At 41.8% G+C, this 20,498-nt stretch overlaps 1 protein-coding gene across 2 annotated transcripts; it reads right to left on the bottom strand.

Annotated features, from left to right (window-relative positions):
- Window positions 1–38: 38 nt before the first annotated feature.
- On the bottom strand, window positions 39–19,426 carry LOC113047883 (nuclear body protein SP140-like protein). 2 transcript variants are annotated; one of them, XM_026209246.1, is made up of 16 exons: window positions 19,321–19,426; window positions 18,998–19,156; window positions 18,314–18,488; window positions 17,946–18,137; window positions 17,196–17,315; window positions 16,964–17,097; window positions 16,216–16,272; window positions 16,077–16,125; window positions 15,797–16,000; window positions 15,555–15,694; window positions 9,604–9,672; window positions 2,062–2,189; window positions 1,869–1,977; window positions 1,597–1,671; window positions 1,331–1,474; window positions 39–1,142 (listed from the first exon to the last, which is right to left on the bottom strand). In XM_026209246.1, the coding sequence occupies exons 2-16, from the start codon at window positions 19,145–19,147 to the stop codon at window positions 1,062–1,064; spliced, it is 1,827 nt and encodes a 608-aa protein (XP_026065031.1). In that variant the 5' UTR covers window positions 19,148–19,156; window positions 19,321–19,426; the 3' UTR covers window positions 39–1,061. The 2 variants fall into 2 exon arrangements, with proteins under 2 accessions (XP_026065031.1, XP_026065021.1); XM_026209236.1 differs by having other exon boundaries at window positions 39–1,169.
- Window positions 19,427–20,498: the final 1,072 nt, after the last annotated feature.

The raw sequence follows: 20,498 nt of genomic DNA on the forward strand, positions 1-20,498 counted from the left end.
AATAGGAAACAAAGTCTCAGCATTCAAATTATTCAAGCTTTATTAAGAATTTCAAATGATAAATTCGGTTGGTGTGACAGTTCACATGCGTATAATTAGCATGAAATAAACAGAGTGCACATCAGATTCATGTTGAAACATAGTCTACAACTTAATTTATAGTGTCTCATGAATTCACACTCAACCGCGGAAAGCCTGCAGCTTGAAACACGGTCACATAACCAAAAGCCATTCGGTGTGCATAAACGAGTGTGAAAAATGTACACTATAGAGAACAGGAAAGATGGAAAATAAAAATGTTATTCATCTAAACTTAAAGAAATCTGAAAAAAAAAACGACTTAGCCGTTTTCAGCATAATAATAATAATACATGTTTTTTTGAGCAGAAAATCAGATTATTAGAATGATTTCTGAAGGATCATGTGACTGCAAAAAAAAAAAAAGATCTGCTCCAACCATAGGTTAATGAGATGATAGAAGTAAGAGAATAAGTTATAACATTTAAAGTTATGGTAGGAACGTATAGCTGATGTGGGATAATGTGAAGTAATCAGCAATCGTAGGATTTATCGATGCGTTTTTTATGCCAGGCTGGAGTTATACACTGATTTTCTGTCAGGATCTATGGACCCCCTGAATTAGCCTTGGCCTGGCCACCCCTTGTTTAAAACTCTAGTTCCTCCACTGGTGTCACCTGTCATCTAAGTATATCTACATACCTGGTGAAGCACTCAAAGAATATTTTACTTCACAACATTTACATAACAAAATACAAAAAAGGCTACAGAACAAAAATAACTACACAAGGCAATTTGATTATGTCAGTAAAGAAGATCTAATAATAATACCGATACCTTTATCTAAAAATTTGGAGTATATATTTTTTATGTTTATTATTAACAGTAGTGATAGTTTTGGTTTTCTATATTGTTTTAAGTAACCAATGCATTTTCCAAATCATTGACTGCAAGATTAAACATATTATACATCTTATACATTATTGTAATGAACTCTTATATTGAAAAATATCCAGATCTCAATTGTATCTTTAAAAAACTTGTTATCCGATACAGAAAATTTTCTTGAACTCTTCCTCGAAAATTTTCTTCAGCCTGGCCCCCATTTGGCCAAAAACATTGTCCTTTAGAGAGCAAGAGAACAAAAAAATCTGTCAAAAAATATAATGTCCAAAAGTAAATAATCTCAACAATAATCATCAATAATTTCCAAGATATGAGTCCACGTATAAGACATTGGAAAACAACAAAACAAGGTCTTAATCTGTTTTTGGCGATGTTTTATTATGTAACGTGTTTGAGTGAATCTTACCCTATTGAACGTTCTGCAGTTGCTGAAAAGGAGGTGAAAGTCTGAGACGAATGCTCCTATCGTCTGATACTCTCCACTTTCCAATTTCTGCTTTATTCTGTCCAGCCACATCGGCTGAGATATGAACTCAGAGTATCTAGGCACCTGTGAGTCATTTTAATTATTATTTTTTTTATTTAATATCTTTCATTATTTTTATTCTATGTATAAACTATTTGAAATGAAACCAAGGAATTAAAAGAGACAAAATAAAGAGACAATCTCACCGTTTGCCGTGGATCCTTAACAAACACTTTCTGGATGTCCTCTCTATACACACATAAGAGGAGGTAGTGGCAGTGCTAAAGATGACAAACAACACACTTATCCACAATTAGGCCCATAAATAATAGTTCTGTTTCTACACCTGCTGACTGAGCAGACTGTAGACAGCACTTTAAAGCATCAAAAGCTCTTACAAAATGTGAGCACCTCAAATGTTTGTGGTTCTCTTCTATATTAAGGTGCTGAGTTTTTGTGTGTGTTTAAATGTGTTTACCAATCTGTACTGAGACACTGGGGCATCGAAAGCCTCTTGTTCAGACATGTTTCTGGAGTCAAGCCATTGTTGACTGGTTCTTAACACGCAAAAGGTACAAATCCATTCCCTACAAGCAAACACACACATGTACAGAATGAATGTATGACACACACACTTGCTGATTTAATGATTTTCTCTCTCTCTCTCTCACCCAGGTGATTCTTCAGGTACAGCTGGTAGGTGACAGTGTGAATGAAAAGCTCGTGGACACTCGTCACAACACACGAGATCTCCCTCAGAGTCACAGATGAAACACACGTCATCATTGTTCTGTGCCATCTAGTCATGACAGGATATAACATTTTATCATCATCACAGAAATAATCAAATAGATTTTGCTGATTTGATATACTGTAGGAATCTAATCACACCATATCGAAGTCATAATTTAAAAAAAAGAAAGAAAGAATTAAAATTTTCCATGAAGACAATTAAGCTAATTTTAGGCAGAGCCAATCAGCCAAATATGCTCATCACGGGCCACGCAAATTATGCAAGACCCCCCCCCCCTCCCCCTTGTGTCAAAGTGGCACACTATCATGTACTTATATTGTACTTACAGTGTATTTATCTAAGAAAGTTCTGGTAACACAAGGTAACTACATGGGGTAGGGTTAGGTTTAGGGGTAGGTTCAGGGTTAGTACCTAGTTATTACATAGTTATTGTAATTACTATAATAAGTACATAGTACATGTACATGGGGAACAGGACTGTAAAATAAAGTGCTACCGAAGACGCTGTGCCAGTGTAACAACAGCGTCAGTGTCGTGAGCACCTCAAAATACCTGAATAATTCTATATAGCTACCTTATTGATGGAACTGTTAAAAAAAAAAAAACCGCATATCAGCTTATTTAGATATTTATTGAAATATTCATATTAGCGTCCAGTTAAATCTGACAAGACTGTGTTTGCTGCATGAAAGTTCTGTCTGATTTTCACATCTGAACAAAACCAGCAGATGGGCTGAATAAAAATGTTTACTATAGTTACCCCTCTACACAAAGCAGCATTGCAAGCACAACTTTCTTTGTCAACTTGCTAGTTGTTACACAGAAGAGAGTCAAAATAGTTTTTAATTTTAGAATTTAGTATATCAACAGTATTTAATTTAAATGTTTTCATGTACATGTATTGTGGCGAGTGGGGCGGGGCCGAGAGGCGTGGGAACGAGGAGTGAGGCCAGGTGTAGTGATTGGAGATGAGCTGCACCTGCGCCCCACCGCCGGTATCGAGTCCCACGTAGGAGATGGAAGGATATAAAACTGGAGCGACGACCATGAAGGACGAGAGAAGACCAGGCCTGGGACATTATTTTATGTGTTTGCTTTTTATTTATGCGCACCAGTCGTCCGTGAGGGGCTGGTGCGCCGTTTTGTATTTATTTTTTAATTATTAAAGTGATTTTTGATTGTGCGCCGGTTCCCGCCTCCTTCTTGCCGATGAGTACAAAGGTTTTATTGTTACATGTATATTTACATTTTAATCTGGACTAAACCATGACAGTCTAGAAAAGAGATATGTATATGATAATAATAATAATAATAATTATAATAATATGATGATTATTATTATAAATTTATTTTCTATTGCGATTTTCAAAACCCATTGGTAGGTGTTTTCTAAAGCATTAATCTTACATTTTCATTAGGGGTGTCGTGATATACTGGTATTGACGATAACCGCGTTATACAAAGCAACAATTATAAATGGTTTTCATTATAATTTAATCTTTATTATTATAGTTCAAGTGTTAGAGTGTCAAATGTACAGTATGACAATTTTCTAAAACTTTATGTGACGAGTGGGGCGGGGCCGAGAGATGTGGGAACTAGCTAGGCCGGTAGAGTGATTGGGAAATCCGCGACACCTGCGCCCCACCGCCGGTCTCGAGTCCCACAGAGGGGATGAAAGGATATAAAACTGGAGCGACGATAGTGAAGGACGAGAGAGGGCCAGGCCTGGGCTTTATTTTATGTTTTGGTTTTTTATTTGCGAGCATCAGTCATCTGTGAGGGGCTGATGCGCTGTTCTGTATATTTGTGATTATTAAAGTTTCATTTTGATTGTGCGCCGGTTCCCGCCTCCTTCTTCCGGATGATTGGGAAGTTTATTTTTACAGTGGTGCCGAAGCCCGGGAGAAGGAGGGACGCGCTGCTGAAGATCCCTCGCCGCTGTGGTGAATCCGCGGTGCCATCGAGCAGGCGAGGAGTGTGCCGCCATGGACGCTCGAGGCGGTGGGCTTGAGCGAGTTGCCGGCCGCACACGATATGGAGGGGCGGCTGCCGTCCGTGAGGGAGCGGAGGAGTCAGTGCCGTTTGCCAGGGGGCCGGAGCCTGCTGCCTCTATGAAGGAATCCGGAGGGGCAGGGAACGGGGGACTCCTGCCGGCAGCCCAAAACTGGAGGAGCCGTCACTGTCCACCAGGTGGCGGAGGAGTGTCGTGCCGTCCGCCGAGGGCCGTCCAGTGCCACCGCCGGGCACCGCGGAGGAGATCACCCAGCCGGTGGAGGGCTGAGCAGCAGTGCGTCTGGGAACCGGATTTTATTTTATTTTTTTCCTCTCTCCCCTCTGTCGCTCCTCCTTCCATCTCCTTTTCTCTCGCCCCCTCGTCTGTCCTACCCCCAGGTTCCCGCAGGTCCCCGTGAGCGGTCCCCCCGGAAGGAGGGGGGGGGGGTAGAGCGCAGTCTCGGGAGTACCCCCCGGCCTGCGAGGGGCGATGGGGGTATGTGGCGAGTGGGGCGGGGCCGAGAGACGTGGGAACAAGGAGGGAGGCCGGCGGAATGATTGGGAAATCAGTGACACCTGCGCCCCACCGCCGGTCTCGAGTCCCACGTAGGAGATGGAAGGATATAAAACTGGAGCGACGATAGTGAAGGATGAGAGAGGACCAGGCCTGGGCCATATTTTATGTTTTGGTTTTTATTTTGTTTTGTATATTTGTGATTATTAAAGTTTCATTTTGGATTGTCCGCCGGTTCCCGCCTCCTTCTTCCCGATGATTATGGAGTTTACATTTTTACACTTTACTATAAGGTGTCCAAGATTTTTATTTTATTTTAATGTGACCATTATTTTCATGACCATTAAACAGGAGTTTCACCATTCTGTGGTAAACACAAGACTCATTCCCTTATCTCAGGGAACTGAGGTTAAAACGAATGTGTTCATCACTGATTACAATCTGTCCGCTTATCCTGGATACACACCAAAAGATAATTGGGCTGATGTTGGGTTGATTTCCCCCCTTCCGACAAATATCAATTATCTTGATGGTTCTACAGATTATCTTATCCGATTGCGAATCATAAATGTTCAATATGTTTAATATCTGAAATCCTGATGTGTGGGGGGAACTCCGAGGACAGATACATGCACCCTCTGGAGATTATCACGTGAAATGAAATGATATCCAATCAGAAAGTGAATGATCACATTCTTAAAGAGTGATGTAAGATCTGATAAAAATTATTTAAAGTTTATTTAATAAAAAAATTCCAAAGAGAATAAGATCTCTTTTCCAAGAGAGAACTGAGAACAACAATTATATATATATATATATATATATATATATATATATATATATATATATATATATAAAACATATCTGTGTGATTTTGTGACCATTGCTCACATCTAGCTCACTCTGTAATTTGTACAGACCATGTCCCTGCCGTCTCCATGACTTCACCCAAACCCTTTTATTTTTTTCCCCTTAAATTTTGTGTGAAAATCATTCCAAGCACTATCATTGCAATTTCTTCCTGCATATCGTCCAGAATGCTTATTCTAAAGTCTCACAAGATTTTGCGAGATTTCCTGTGTTCACGGTTGAGTCTGGTCGAAAATCTGTTTGTGTGTGGTGTGCTGTCTTTGTCACATTGTGGCACACCACACACTATAGGAGCAAAACGGTTAAATATATTTTATCCTCATCTTTGTGGTCTATCACATTTTGACAATCTTATAAGATGTAAAAAATATTTTGGTGTATACCCAGCTTTACACAGCAGGTGCACGTAATTGATTCTTATCCTGATTATTTCCTCATAGGAATGAGGCCCGATCTGAGAATATGTGTTTTAGGGTTGCGCTGATCTGATATTCAGTACCGGTTTCACTCCAATTCTGCCATTTTCTGCATCACAAATCTGATATTGTGTGATGTATACTAGGGCTGCACGATGTATGAATCCACTATAGTCACATCGCAGGATGTGCGATGTAGGCTGTCATAGTTGATCCGTTATTCATTAACTGTACGGGCCATTTGAGAGAGATAGAGAGAGAGCGCGCTGAACGTGAGAAAGAGAGAGAGAGAGAGGGTGCGCAAGAGAGAGCGCGCGAGAGAGAGGGCGCAAGCAATAGAGAGAGAGAGAGAGAGAGAGAGAGAGAGCGAGAGAGAACACGCGGCATGCTCACCATCTTCAAACAACATGAGCGCTGTCTTGCTCTCTCCCTTGCGCATATTAATCAATTGACACGATGGTGTCGATGTTTAAATCGTTATTTAAATAAAAAATTGATTAGATTTCATATCGCAATTTATATCGCAGAAAAATTTAATATTGCAATGTCATTTTTTCCCAATATCGTGCAGCCCTAAGATATACTATTTTGTGTTATTGTAAAGCCTCACAAAAGGCACAAAAAAGCACTTTTTCAAGTACTGAAATGTCACCTTATCGAACGGCTCTTAATTGTAGTACACGATCGTTTATTGATGTTAACATAGCTGCGTTCCAGACAGACAACTTGGATATAATAATAACTATAATACAATACGATATTGTATTATATTATAGTGTATAATATTATACTTTACATAATAATATACTTTATATAAAGTATATATATAGAGAAAGAGACATTATTTCCGGGTCCAATACATAGTTGGTTTTCTTACTGGAGTGCTATTTCTAAATCACGTTCCTTTCTACCAGATGTCTGTTAGATCATGTAGAAGAGAGCACTATGAATTGCTCTTCATGCACACAGTAGCTGAAATCTAAAACTGTTAAAAGAAAAGGCTCAATAAACTATCACACATATATAATACACTAAACATCAAAATGTACCCGTGACTAGTGGGGCAGGGCCGAGAACCATGGGAGCGGAACGAGGCCGGTGAAGTGATTGGGAAATGAGCGACACCTGCTCCACTCACCGGTCCTGAGTCCCACGGAGGAGATTGGAAGTGGTGCCGAAAAGAGGAGCACGCCTCTGAAGCAACTAGGGGTTAAGTGTCTTGCTCAGAGACAAATTGGTGTCTCACAGTGGATTCGAACCCGGGTCTCTCGCACCAAAGGCATGTGTCTTATCCACTGCGCTAACATCACCCCCAGTGACGACAGTGACGAAAGTGAAGGACAAGAGAGGACCTGGCCTGGGCTTTATTTTTTTGTTTGATTTTTATTTGTGCATTACAGTCATCCGCGAGGGGCTGTCGTATCAATTTGGGGACGCACCTGCCCATGACAAAAGTGGAAGCACAGATACCTTTCCTCCTGGTGCTGAATGAGATTAGTACGACCAGACAGGGGTGAAAACACATCTGCAAACTCTGATTGTAAACGTGTGATGTCAGTGAGCTACGAGGGCAAGAGGTGACCCCCCTCCCCGGACAGACAGACGAGGCGAGAAAAACGGAGATGGAATGATGAGGATCGACAGAGACGAGAGAATGGAGAGAGGAGAAAAAAAGAAAATAATAATTGTTCCGGTTCCCAGACGCACTGCCGCTCGGCCCTCCACCAGCTGGGTGATCTCCTCCGCGGTGCCTGGTGGTGACACTGGACGGCCCTCGGTGGACGGCACGACACTCCTCCGCCGCCCGGTGGTCGGCGACGGCTCCTCCGCGTTTCGGCAGCCGGCAGGAGTCCCCCGTTCCCTGCTCCTCCCCATTCAGGCGGATGTAAGCAGGCTCCGGCCCCCTGGCGAACGGTGCCGACTCCTCCGCTCCCTCACGGATGGCAGCCGTCCCTCCACATCGTGGGAGGCTGGCAGCGAGTTCGTCCGTCCCCGGCAAATCAATCCAGCCAGTCACTACTTGTTTTTCATCAATGTTTTTTACAGCAATACGAAGAGCAATGTATAACATTTTACCAGATTTAGCCCTACACTTATTCACTTTAATTTGTTCCCCACTGAATGTTTTTCTCTAAATATTTACATTTTATAAAATTATTGTGCACACATGACTCTACTCTAGAGTAGCCTTTGCTTCTGTACTATTCACTAAACCTAGTTTATAGTAGTATTTTTTATCATAGATTATGTTTATATATTTATTAATTTGTTGTTTTTCTTTACAATGAAGTTGTCTTTATGTGTTAGATTGTGTTTAACACACAAAAAAGTGATGATCAGGTCAAAACATTAAATTATAGTAATTCTACAGTGATTGTAAAAAATTTTTATTAAAAAAACTGCGCTGGTATCAGATTAGAATCCATTTTGGCCGATACTCAGATTTCTATCGGAGTATCGGATCAGGATCAGTTCTAAAAAAGTGTTATCAAACCAGCCCTAATGTGCTTTTTTCCCACTTACACATTTGTGGACCATATCAGATCAATGCCACATAACAGGAAAAAACGGAATTAGGTCACTTGAACCATGCAGTGTGAATGCGGCCAACATGTTTTAGAGTCTAATCACTATAATACAGTATTTTTTCCGCTGTATTCCTTTTTTATTTTAATCTGAATAAAGTGCTTCAAATATTACTACGATCCATTAATACTTACATGAGTTCAAATGATTATAATAAAAATAAATGATCTTTTTTTCAAATTACAACAATGAGAATAATATATATATATTTTTTTTTTTGTGGCAAATGGTAAATTGGTGAATTTAGTTAATTGTCATTAAACTAATGTCACAATGCAAAAAAAAAAGTAATCTAAATAATCTTAGCTTTTAAGCTAAAAATTATATATATATATATATATATATATATATATATATATACATATACAGTCAGGTCCATAAATATTGGGACATCGACACAATTCTAATCTTTTTGGCTCTATACACCACCACAATGGATTTGAAATGAAACAAACAAGATGTGCTTTAACTGCAGACTTTCAGCTTTAATTTGAGGGTATTTACATACAAACCAGGTGAACGGTGTAGGAATTACAACAGTTTGTATATGTACATCCCACTTTTTAAGGGACCAAAAGTAATGGGACAGATTAACAATCATAAATCAAACTTTCATTTTTTAATACTTGGTTGCAAATCCTTTGCAGTCAATTACAGCCTGAAGTCTGGAGATCAATTAGACATCAGCGTACGCTGGGTTTCATCCCTGGTGATGCTCTGACAGGCCTCTACTGCAACTGTCTTCAGTTCCTGCTTGTTCTTGGGGCATTTTCCCTTCAGTTTTGTCTTCAGCAAGTGAAATGCATGATCAATCGGATTTAGGTCAGGTGATTGACTTGGCCATTGGCCATCATTTCAAATCCATTGTGGTGGTGTATAGAGCCAAAAAGATTAGAATTGTGTCGATGTCCCAATATTTATGGACCTGACTGTATATACACAACTAAAGATATACACTAGTAAGAGGCTGCTGTTAAGAACTAAGAAAGTTAGTATCAGAAAGTAAGTATCAGTATCAAGTTAATATCATACATTTTTCAGACTATTATTAAACATATCAGGTAGACATGTTTCTTACCAGGTCTTCCTTTTTAATGGTGCAATTCTGACATTCACACAGAGGTAAATGTATGCACAGGATTTTTTTCTAAAAACGACAATAAACAAACAAATAAATAAGATTTTTCTTTTTTTCAATAAACAATACTACATTTTCACCCATTTTTTCCAACATACTACGGGTGCATCTCAATAAATTAGAATGTCATGGAAAAGTTCATTTATTTCAGTAATTTAACTCAGATTGTAAAACTCGTACATTAAATAAATTCAATGCACACAGACTGAAGTAGTTTAAGTCTTTGATTCTTTTAACTGTGATGATTTTGGCACAAATTTAACAAAAACCCACCAATTCACTCAACACATTAGAATACTTCATAAGAGCAAAACATGAAACATTTGCTGGAACATGAAAGCAGAAAGAAGCATGAAGTGCTCCAAACTTTCTTCGTTAACGGGTGCAGTGACGTTGGTTTTCAAAAAACATAATGGACCAACACCAGCAGATGACATTGCACCCCAAATCATCACAGACTGTGGAAACTTAACACTGGACTTCAAGTAACTTGTACTATGAGCTTCTCCACCCTTCATGGGAGTAGCCCATGACACGAACAGTTGGTCATTTTTCCTGAAACCTGCTGTCCTTTCTACGTACACACGAAGTGCTCGTACAGGACACAAGGCATTCAACCTCCTCTCCTCTGGAGAAGAGAACGGAGGAGGGTGAAAAGCTGCAAGATCTGTAGTTTGACATCTATATGACGAATCCACTACTTTAGGTACGAAAGCCGGGTTAGGGCGAAAGGAAACCCTTGTAAACCCTGCAGAAAACTGCAGACAAGATGGGCTAACCGACAGTGCCTGTAAGTCACTCACCCTCTTAGCTGACACCAGCGCTAACAGTAGTGCTGTCTTGAGCGAGAGAAACTTTAACCCTATAGCTTCCAATGGCTCAAAAGGGTGTTGAGAAAGGGCCTCTAAGACTGTAGACAAATCCCACAATGGGACCATTCGCCTGGCCCCTGGCCTCTTACGTCGTGCCCCCTTCATAAATCGACTTATTAAAGGGTGCTGACCTGCTGTCTTGTCACCAAAACCCACATGACAAGCAGATATAGCCGCTAAGTATACCTTTATCGTAGAAAAAGCTTTCCCTTTATCTAGCAGATCCTGCAGGAAACATAAAATGTCCCTCACTTAACATTGAAAAGGGACAATATGAATCCGTCCACACCATTCATCAAAGACTCGCCATTTATTACTATACAGTGAACGAGTGGAAGAGGCTCTTGCACTCTGTATAGTGTGTATGACCGATGGGGGCAGACCTGCTGCACTTAAATTCCACCTTTCACGGGCCAGGCCCAGAGAGCTATCCTGTCTGGGTGAGGATGGTAGATTTCCCCCCCCCCCGCTTGTGACAGGAGGTCCCTCCGGGGAGGGAGGGGCCACGGCTGACCCGATTGTAGTTGAACAATCTCGGCCACCCAAGGTCTGGAAGGCCAACGTGGGGCTATCAGTATCAGCGACAATCCCATTTCCCTCACCCTGGCTAGAGTGGGTGAAATCAGGCTCTGAGGGGGAAATGCATACAGCAGGACATTTGGCCATTGGTGGGCTAAAGCATCCACACCCAATGGTGCATTTCCGTCTGCCAGAGAGAAGTACAGAGGACATTGGGCGTTTTCCTGCGAGGCGAAGAGATCTACGACCGCCTGGCCGTATCTCTGCCATATCTGCTTCACCACCTGGGGATGAAGCTTCCACTCTCCGTACAGGGGATTTCCTCTGGACAACAAGTCTGCCCCCCTGTTCAATATCCCTGGAACATGGGTTGCCCTGATGGATAAAAGACTTATGTCGCACCACACAATCAGCTCTTTTGCCAGCTGGTGCAGCTGAAGAGAGCGTGTGCCTCCCTGTCGGTTGATATAAGCAACCACTGTGGAATTGTCTGTTTTCACTAAAACATGCTGACCCCTGATGAAGCTCAGAAAATGTTTCAGCGCTAGAAACACTGCCAACAATTCCAAGTAATTTATGTGTTTGTGAATTAGCTGAGGGGGCCAAACGCCGTTCACAGTTCTGCCCATTAGAGTCGCTCCCCAGCCCTTTAATGATGCGTCCGTCGTCATAGTGACTCTCGACGACACTGCCCCCAGGGGAATCCCCGATCTGAGGGTCGCGGGGCTTTTCCAATGTCTGAGCGCTCTGACGCACGCATACGTCACTCTCACCTGTCGGTTGAGATGACGCCGAGAACACAGACGCAGATGCGCGACCCAGCGCTGAAAGTCTCTCATTATTAGTAGTCCCAGTCGTACTACAGATATCACTGAAGCCATTAAGCCCAGCATTCGCAGGCACAGTCTGAACGGGACAACTTTCCCCGTCTGAAAACGGGAGAGACACTGAGTGAATGACGTGATCCTCCTCTCTGTCAGAGTGACTCGATAAGAGAGGGAGTTTATACTGAGCCCCAGATATTCTGCGTGCTGAGCTGGCTCTAAGCGGCTCTTTTCCATGTTTATTCTGAATCCCAAGCTGTCGAGATGCAATAACACAATATCTTTGTCTTTGATTGCTTGCTCTTTCGACGAGGCGCAAATCAGATAATCGTCTATGTATGACAGTATTCTTATCCCCCTGTTTCTCAATGGGAAAAGTGCTGCTTCCGCACATTTGCTGAATACTCTTGGTGCTAGACACAGACCAAAGGGCATTGTCTGAAATTCGTAAGCAGTGCCTCGAAAAGCAAACCTGAGATACTTCCTGTGAGACGGGTAAATATCTATGTGAAAATACGCGTCTGACAGATCGATCGTCACAAACCAGTCGTTCTGGCGGATGGATCGACAAAGTGTCTTGTGTGTCAACATTTTGAATGAATATTTCCGTAGGTGCTTGTTTAACACACGGAGATCTAGAATTGGACGCAGCGATATGCTCCCCTTCTTTGGGATCACAAAGTAACGGGAATAAAAGCCCTGACAGCTCACTTCCTTTGGCACTACTCTGATGGCTCGTTTTTCTAAAAGACAGTCTATCTCGGCCGTCAGGACGCGAGCTGACTCTCCCTCGGCCGCTGAGGCTATTATACCATTGAATCTGGGTGGTTTCATGGCAAATTGAAGCCTGTATCCCCGTGAAATCGTGTTTACAACCCACGGATGAGCTGCGCATGCGCGCCAACTGAGTATGCGAGCCGAGAGAGGTCCCCTGTATACTTCCCCAATGCCGGCGCGTTTTGATGACGTCATTACCGTCTCCGCGCTGACCCCTTCTGGAGGTGCGCGCGCTCCCTCCAGCGGAGAGGCTAGGGATACACATCTCAATGTTTGGATTTTTTTGCAATCTATCGCCCTCGGCTGTCTGCCTGGCTGCGATAGTGAAACATTTATTGTGTTTAATGAGTTGGGGGAGCACGTCGCCCTCAGCCTGTGGCCTGGATGCGATAATGCATTTTTTATTAAACATTCCCCTGAACTGATGGGCGTTTGAAAACCCAGTGTAAGTGCTTGGTGACACTTGAGAACATTTTGAACTTGATTGCTTATAGCTGGAGCCCTTACTGAACTGAGAACAACAGGGCTGGACCCCCTCTTTCTCTTTGCGGGCGGAGAGAGAAGTGACGGGGAACATTCGCGTGTCAGGTCGCACGCTTCTTCTTCCGATCCTCGGGGTGGGGTGGGCGGTTTCTCGCCGCCGCGGCCGCAAATGAATGTTTCCCCCCGGGTCCGGAGCCAACAGATCTCGGACGATAGCCCACTTGCTGTCCGCTGGGAGGCGGTCTCACACTCCTAGCTCCCGTCTGCCTTCCTCTCGCCGCAGCGGCTGCTGCAAAACCTTGCCGTGCTGGCTGAGAGGGTGGTCGCGGTGTTTGCTTGCGCGGTAAACAGAGGTTAAAAGCCTCGTCCTCCTGTTTCCTGAGGGTGCTGGTTTCTCTCATTTTCTCGAGAGCTGGTCCGAAAAGGCCCTTAGTTGGGTCGAACGCAGCGTCCATCACCTCAGCTTTTTGAGCGTCGCCTAAACCAGACAGGTTCAGCCATAACGCTCTCTCACCTGAAACGGCCAAGCCCATAACACGGCCGCAACCCTGAACCGCGCCACGAGAAGAGCGGAGAATTAGGTCGTTTACCACACATATCTCGTCCCAGAGAGCTGGGTTCGGCACTCCTGTATCTAATTGTCGCCCCATCTCCTCCAAAATCTCCGCCTGGTACGCTGACAGTAAAGTCACCGCGTTCAGCGAGCACACTGACTGCGCCGCATACTTGTACATCCTCTGATAGATGGACGCGGTCAGGCGCTCCATCTTGTTCGGCAGCGAAATTTGGGAAGAGGCAGAAATAGATCGACGATATGGATGGAGGTGATAGGCCACTGAAGACTCTATCGCTGGGGGTCCGGCCAGCCCCAGCTCTCCCATTCCTTGGATTTCAAGTTTAGAGCATCCCTTGGTCGGGAGCTTGCTCTTAAAGGGGCTACCCCAATGGCGGGACATCTCCTTCATGCACGCCGGCACAGCGGGTAGGAGTTGTCTCGTTGTGGTTTGAGCAGGCGGTAGCCTTTTCCCATCATAAAGGTCCCTCTCTGCTCCCTCTGAATCCTGGGCTGCGGGCCACGCTAGGCCCAGTTTTGCCGCGGCTCGCTTGCATACCTCGTGCAGGTTACTGTCTGCCTGCGAGCCAGTGTCAGTCGCGCTAGGAGGTCTAGACTGCTGGACAGGGAAGAGAGAGTTGTCTTCCTCCTCCTCTTCGTCCATGTCCAAGTCGATGAGGTCAGAGTTAGCATCGCCCTCTGCGTCCTCGTCTCCCGGCTCCTCATCCTCGTGTGCGAGAAGGCCATCGAACAGAGGAGGCATATCCGGGGATTCGGCTTCCATCATCTCAGCCCAGCTCGTCGTAGTAGCTCGCTGATGATCGTTAGCCTTAGTTTTCGCGATGGCTCCAGCCAGACATGGGTCCTGCTGACTAGCCACCGCCACTCTCAGCCTTCTCTCCAAAATTTTAACCGGCAATGACGCACAGTGAACGCACGTTTGTGGGTCCGCAAGCGACGTTTGAGCGTGCTTGGCGCCCATGCACACAATGCACATGGGATGGGGATCCCTGCCCGAGACGGTTGCTCCACATGATGATGGTCACGGGCGGGGTGCGGGTTCCTTCTTCGACTCATTCCCTTTGGCGGGGGTAATGACTGTCGACATGACGGCTGGAGAGAGAAAGAGAGATTCGAAGACTCGTCGTAACACGTTAGTCCGATTAATGGTTCACAGGGTAGTTAGCCCTTTTCGCGGCTCGCCCTGACGCGTAAAGCCTATGGTGGCTTGACACCACTGAAAATCCTATCGTCGTGATAACACGCGATAATCTGAACAGAATAGCTCGCCTTGACGCGGACACTATTCGGTGTGACACTCAACACAGTACCAATCCAATCCACTGATGTCGCGTTCGGTAGCGTACTCCAATGACGGCCCGCCAGTTGAACAGTTAAGCGAAATCAGCGAAAAGTTCGGACTTGCTGAGAGAGCTTGTAGTCCCTCACGGGAAGAAAGCGAGAATGACTTCGTAGGGGTCTATATTACCTGAGTAATATAGGTGGGGGCGGAGCCTGATCTCAGGTCGACCTGTCTGTCAAAGACAGACGTGGTGGCATAGGAGCTTCCGTAGTTGGTCACGCCCAAAGCGATTCCCATAGTGAAACACCGAGCGAAGTTAGAAAAAGAACTTTGCAGGTGATTTGAGTTGATTAGCTGATTGGCATGTCACCATATTCTATATCGTTGAGATAGCCAAAATCATCACAATTAAAAGAACAAAAGACTTAAACTTAAACAGTCTGTGTGCATTTAATTTATTTAATACACAAGTTTCACAATTTTGAGTTGAATTACTGAAATAAATGAACTTTTCCACCACATTCTAATTTATTGAGATGCACCTGTATGTTCTCACCTACCTTGATTAAAAAGTTGAGCGTTTTTCCATGGCACAGTATATCTTTCTTCCAGTGTCCATCTGTGAGAGTCGGTTCCTGCTTTACAAATTCCTCCGGAGTGAACCATCTTTCCTCAGTGCGTATACACTTCCCAAATATCCCTACAACAGAACATAAACCTGAACATTTTTCACTCATACCTTCAACACAGCCAAAACAAACGGCATATCGAATTCTACACACAAATCAGTGCAATAGCATACCTGTTGCAAACCTGTATTTGTATAAAGTCCCAGTAAGTGAAACACAGGTGATTGGTAAAAAAGGAGCCTGGAAAACAGACAGATCTGCCCTGTCTTCTTCCTCTTCAACTCTCCCTCTAAACTCTGTTCCTTCTTCTCTCCCTCCCTGTTCCTGGAAATCTTCAGCATCACTTTCTTCCACCGAACCTGCGCTTTTTTCTGAGTCTTGAGAAATAAAACACTGCTGCGTTCAGACAGACAGCAGAGAGCATGTTAATGACCCTGGATGATCATTACTCACCTTCACTGGAGCTCTCAGATGAGCTGACAGGAAACAACTTCTTCATGTCCTGCAGGAATAAATAAAGTCTTTTAATAAATGTCACATGAAAAACATAGGAAAAACAAAACCTGACATTGCACATAAAGAGACAAAGTACTTTTTGCACACATGTTGTCTTTTTTATCTCCATCGGTGGACACTGTAGATGCTCCTCCTGACAAAATTGAGAAAAGGAGTGATCATACATTTATATGAATTGCTGTATATAATGTAAATAAAAATGTATATCATACGTTGTAAAAAAAATAAAGGGTTAATAAAAAATATGCTCGTGAAGAACGCAGCCACAAAATGAGTTCATTCAGAGCCGCGCAGATACATTCATTTGCATTCGGGCTCTTTTTGCAGATAGCCTATAAGTCCTAATATTAACGTTATGTTGTATAAATAACGAAGCGTATTCTACATGAAATTATGAGTTTAACACTGATTAAAAACGTGCTATCAAATGCTCACTCTACTGGTCATCTTAAGCACGCACAGCTCAAAACAGAAATGCAGAACATTAATAACTACTGTAAAAATTGTGAATTGTTAGGGTTTCGCTGATGTTTAGTGTTAACTATCTTTTAATCAAAACACAAAAACATTATTTACCACGTTTGCATCTGCGAGGCATTTGTTACACATTTTCCCTGTGTGTTAACATCAGTAATTGTGGCTGTCGAATGTCTCATTTGACTCAATGTATTTTGCCCCGCCCCCAAACATATGATTCGTCTATGAAAATCCTTAGTCGGAGACACCCCTAATATATATATATACTGTATATGTAGAGTTTATATATATATATATATATATATATATATATATATATGTATACACACACATATATAATTATTTACCTCAATGAGTTTCTTAAGTGGTGTGTTTCTGCAGCAGATGCTGAGTTTCCAGTTTTTGAACTTTTCCTTCCCCGCAAACTTTTCAAAATCATTTGGGGTGAACCAGCGTTCTTGAGACAAAATACACTTTTCCCCTACAGGAGACAAGGATAGGATGCATTCAGCAAATATTATAAACACTCACTCTTATAAAATTAAGAGAAATTAGAAGAAAAACTCAATGATGGCGAACCTCTGGACAATTTGTCCCGAAAGAGAGTGCCTTCTTTATCCCCACAGGTTACAGGCAGCTGAGTTTTATAAATAGGCCACTTCCAAATCTCCTGCTTGTCTCCTTTCTTCACAAGAGACGCTGAGAAAGAGAGAAAACACCGGTCAGGAGAGAGTGAAAATACAGGAACAGGACATCAGGCACCAGGAAACAGGGTTATTTTAGTATCACTATAGATACTACTATAGTCTTAACAAATATGTAGAAATCTTTTTTTTTTTTTTTTGTATTTTGTAAAAGTCCTCTCTCTGTAATATTGCTTTCTCCAGTGAAAAGTCATCTAGTCTAAATCAGGAGAAAAATATGCACAGATCAAGCATTAATCGGCTGTTTGGACTCTCATTCTGACGGCACCCATTCACTACAGAGGATCCACTGGTGAGCAAGTGATGTAATGATACATTTCTCCAAATCTGTTCTGATGAAGAAGTAAACTCATCTACATTCTTTATTGCCTGAAAGTGAGAAAAATGTCTGACAATTCTGGCCAAACTTTTCCTTTAAATGTTATTTCAGTTTCAGCCGTTTTATACATCAAGTAGAACTAAACTAAAACAATAAATGTTACCACTGCAACTATCTTAAAATATTTTTTATATTTTATATTATTTAAGTTAAGGTTTATTTTATTGTGAAAAAAATTATGGTTTTAGTTTTTATTTAACTGTATCCCTGATGAGAACTTAAACCTGCTGTAGTTCAGGGACTCACAGAATGAGGGTTTTTTGCCTGGTTTCTTCCGACTGGGTGTGGAAGCAGAGGAAGGATCAGGATCATCATTATCCTCACTACTTCTCTTTCTTTTGTAGTTCTTCTCCTTCCCTTTCTCTGCCTTTCCTTTACTCTCTTCCTCCTCTTCTGGTGTCTCAACATCTGGATGTTTCTCATCAAATTTGAAAGTGCCTGGAACAAAGAAAAAAACAATACTGTATATATATATATATATATATATATATATATATATATATATATATATATATATATATATATATATATATGAATGCACTCTTGCTCCATCATAGCATAGTAATGCAGTATGAGCCTTGGTGATAAAGCTGATAATAGTGAAAACCACCGACCGTCCAGCAGTTTTGTTCTAAGCATGCATAGTGGCGGGTAGAACTTCAAGATATGGTCTTCAAACACACAGCGCCAGAACTGATGTATGTACTGTGGTTTATTTTTCTCCACCCAGTCCAGAACCTCATAGACAATCTTCTCCTTCTGCTCACGAGAACGCTTCTTTTTCACATTCTACAGACAACGACAATTTTTTATTTTTTTTTTAACTTTCTATTCATCAAAAAAGGTACTACTTCTTCCACAAAAATATTAAACAGCATCTGTTTTCAACTTTGATAATAAAAATAAATGTTTCTTAAGCAGCAAATCAGCTCAGCATATTAGAATGATTTCTGAAGGATCATGTGACATTGAAGACTGAAGTAATGATGATGAAAATTCAGCTTTACCTTCACAGATATACATGCATATATATATATATATATATATATATATATATATATATATATATATATATATATATACATATACATATACACACACACATATATATATATATATATATATATATATATATATATATATATATATATATATAGTAACAATTGTCATGCCAATAAAAAATAGAATGAATTGAATTAGAGAGAGAGAGAGAGAGAGAGAGAGAGAGAGAGAGAGAGAGAGAGAGAGAGAGAGAGAGAGAGAGAGAGAGAATGCATGTAATGTGGTTGTGTTTCTACTTCAAAGAGTTTCTCCGGAACCAGGTCGTGATCGCGCAGCTGAGTGAGGAATCTGTGCGGTTGCTCGATGCACGAAATCTCCGTCTTTTTTCGGTGGAGAAAAAACAGCAACTCTTCAGTGGATCTCGTTACAAAGTCCAGCGGCTCCATTAATCCGTTCTGTAGTGCCACATAAAATAATTTCAGCGACTTTACAACAGCATGCAGATTAATAATAATGCTACAGTTCTGTGTCAAATAAATAATTATAAAGCAATGTCTCACACTTGTGCCCAACGGAATAGACCACAAATGCAACAGTTTCATATTTGACTCATGCATACCTGTAACCGGCAAAGAAATCTGGAATAATTTGAATATTTCTGTACTGGAGAGTAGGCTACTCAAACCGAAAGAGCTTCTGTATTTCCGAATCTCCCGCCTGAATGTGATGACAGTCTGACTAATACAGCAGAAGAACGCGGAAGTGATGTGATGTAGATTTCTTTTAAAGCAACAACAAACGACAACTTTCGACGATTTTTTTTAGGATGCTAATCGTAATGTCATGTTTTCCAGTTCTGTTAACTACATAGATGCGAATTCTGAAATTAAGTTTAACCCCGTGACTTAAAAGGTTTTATTCAAATTTATTAAACTAAAGTTTTATAGTATTTATTTATTTATAACATGTCTGCTACACGGTTAAATATTTTCCCAAAGATCGTTATTTTTTTTTCTCGTCAGTCAATTCAAATTTGTCCAACCATCCCATTTGAGGCTTGATTATTCGACATTTATAGGTTTAGTTACAATACAGGTGTTCCCGTGGCTCAGTTGTCGAGCAGTTTATCAGTGCATACGGTTGTGGGTTCAGTTCAATATATATGAAACAGTTATTTTTGGTGCTTGAATCTGATTGGCTGAAAGCCTTTTCCAGCAGTGCAATATTCTTGTTATTACATAAGGCCAAATGTTTGAACGTTTGTATCACTCCTTGCTTTTAACCCTGGCAAAAGGAACGTTTTACACTGGGTTAGAAACACTTTCTAAACAGGGTTATGAAACCCTGGGTTAGTGCAGCTTTCGCATTTCTAACCTCGCATTTTGGTGTCAAAATTATACAATGTAAAATGACACTGAATGTTATGACTAGACACTTATCATCTAATCACATGCCTCATATTCACATGCTTTGGACAGTCACAGAAACACAACATATAAATAGCTCTTTTAGCTTTTGAGGGACAATAATACCACCTCCCTGCTTTACTGGAGGAATCCTGTTATTTGGATGGTGAGCTGTGTCGGATTTCTAGCAGACATATTGTTTGGTGAGTAAATAAGGCTAAGTAAATAAATAAGGCTAAGTAAATAAATTTAAGTCTCATCTGCCTCAGAATCTTCAAGGTTTTGGCAAAGCTCAGTCGTGGCCGAATACCTCAAGCGTGTGATGGAAATGTTACACCCCTTAACATATTGTGATAACCTGTTATAAACAGTGTTTGGAATAACGTTAGGT

This window comes from Carassius auratus, chromosome 3 (assembly GCF_003368295.1).
Source record: "Carassius auratus strain Wakin chromosome 3, ASM336829v1, whole genome shotgun sequence".
NCBI classification, from domain to species: Eukaryota; Metazoa; Chordata; class Actinopteri; order Cypriniformes; family Cyprinidae; genus Carassius; species Carassius auratus.